The 1,737-nt window shown below is 37.2% G+C and overlaps 1 protein-coding gene across 1 annotated transcript; it reads right to left on the minus strand.

The window, feature by feature from the left end:
- Positions 1 to 9: 9 nt before the first annotated feature.
- Positions 10 to 1,496, minus strand: LOC129579588 (uncharacterized). The gene is made up of 3 exons (XM_055469740.1): positions 569 to 1,496; positions 290 to 503; positions 10 to 220 (listed from the first exon to the last, which is right to left on the minus strand). The coding sequence occupies exons 1-3, from the start codon at positions 1,409 to 1,411 to the stop codon at positions 105 to 107; spliced, it is 1,173 nt and encodes a 390-aa protein (XP_055325715.1). The 5' UTR covers positions 1,412 to 1,496; the 3' UTR covers positions 10 to 104.
- Between the last annotated feature and the right edge of the window lie 241 nt (positions 1,497 to 1,737).

Genomic DNA, 1,737 nt, shown 5'->3' on the forward strand with positions numbered 1-1,737 from the left:
TTCTGATTAAATTGTTTATTCATTGTGTGTGAAAGAAAACATGTTTTCATCTTTATTTAGAGACATTATTCCTTGATTAAGAATGAAACAAAAATATGCGTTTTTTAACGTGTAAAACTGGTCTTGAGAATTTCTGATTCGGCTGAATTCAACAATTCCTTGAAAGATGAACAGCGTTTTTCATATTCTTTGGCGTCTTTGATTCTGCACTGAAACAAATCTGTAAATTCACAATATGAGTTCTATAAGTTGACAATTGAAAAGAATACATCCAAACAGAAGAAAGTACCTTCGATAAATTTGGCAACATTTGGATCGACGCCGTGGTATTTGATCTTGTTGATACCAATCAATCCGACTAACAACGCTTTGATGAAATTCTTGTCAAACTGTTCATTCTGTCGATTTTGTTCGCCATTCAATTGAATTAAGCCTTTGACCACAATTGCTGGTAACGCAATTTCTTTTGAGCCTTTTATTAAATAAGCACGATCGCCGTTCGGCTATGGAAGAAATCTGACGTGAAAAAACCACACAATTCGACAAGAAATCATTTTAAATTACTCACGTTCTGTTTAAAAGGTATATTCACTGAAATTGGATCATTCTTCTTAGTCTGGTACTCGTCGATCTTTGGTTTCAATTTTACTCCAATAGGAAAAACCATTTCACAACCATCGCCAATGTTTACTGTAACTGCAACCGCCCTATCTTCAATCGTGCTCTCTTGATTGTTTTGTTCATCGCTGAAATAGTCTGAGATTGCAAATGAATCTATTTCATCCATCTCAATATTCGGCATTGTGAGTTTTTCATCAACGGCACTGTTCATTTCCGAATCAACGGATAACGATTCGACTGGCGATTCTTCTAACACAGGTTGACGTTCCTCTTCAATGGGCCATAAATTCCGAACGTGGCTTTTGTGTTGACCAATTGATTGGGCAGCAATTGGCTCAATTTGAGGCTCACTTTCAGTTGAAATAACATTTGTTTCTCGGTGAACAATCGGACCTGAGCGATTCGTATTTTGAGAACATGGTGGCAATGAAGGTAGCGACTTTTCATGCCGTTTGCGTGGACTATAGACCACCGGCAATTGTGGGCGAAATGTGTCACGAAAATATTTAGCCCGAGCAACTGTTTCACAATACCACTTCACACGGCCAATGTAGCAAGCATCATCACTATCAGGTGGAAAAGTCGATGCAATATTTCGTTGGAAATTTGGTTTAATCGTCACATCGGGAATGCCGTCATCATCAACATTGGTGTTCGACCAAAAAATTCGTCTGTTTTGGTATGACGCCTTACCAATATTATTTAAGGTTTCCTGTGTGAGCGACATGATCCATTCTTGTGGTATTATAATATGTGTTTTCAGCGCAACTATATAAACGACAGCAAGCATTTTTCTATTTTTTTTCTTTCAAAAAATGAATATGAAAACCGATATAAAGAGACCAAATTGCTTGTAAACCGAGTTATTGTTTTTCTTTTTGCTAACGCTACGTATCTTCTGAAATCCTTTCGTATACTATATATGCGTCGTTTGTGATTTAGCGCCCAATGTCTATTGTATCGGTGTTTGTCTGTGTGTGTATTACATAGCTAGTCATTATGCTGTGAGTATTTTTCATAGATTCTTTGTCACTTGTCACACAGATCGATGCGCCACTTACATATTCAAAAGGGTTTAGTCGTTTGCAAAGTCACCATCAGTTCACGCATATCCTT

This window comes from Sitodiplosis mosellana, unplaced genomic scaffold (genome assembly GCF_009176505.1).
Source record: "Sitodiplosis mosellana isolate CC-2019 unplaced genomic scaffold, AAFC_SMos_1.0 Smas_scaffold_6259, whole genome shotgun sequence".
In the NCBI taxonomy this organism is placed as follows: Eukaryota; Metazoa; Arthropoda; class Insecta; order Diptera; family Cecidomyiidae; genus Sitodiplosis; species Sitodiplosis mosellana.

Bases quoted from the DNA above. Each gene is read 5' to 3' on its own strand.
- LOC129579588 (XM_055469740.1), bottom strand. From the start codon at position 1,411: ATGCTTGCTGTCGTTTATATAGTTGCGCTGAAAACACATATTATAATA. The intron at 504-568 runs GTGAGTAATTTA...TTTCTTCCATAG, and splicing joins ATATACCTTTTAAACAGAAC to CCGAACGGCGATCGTGCTTA. The intron at 221-289 runs GTACTTTCTTCT...GTGAATTTACAG, and splicing joins TGTTGCCAAATTTATCGAAG to ATTTGTTTCAGTGCAGAATC.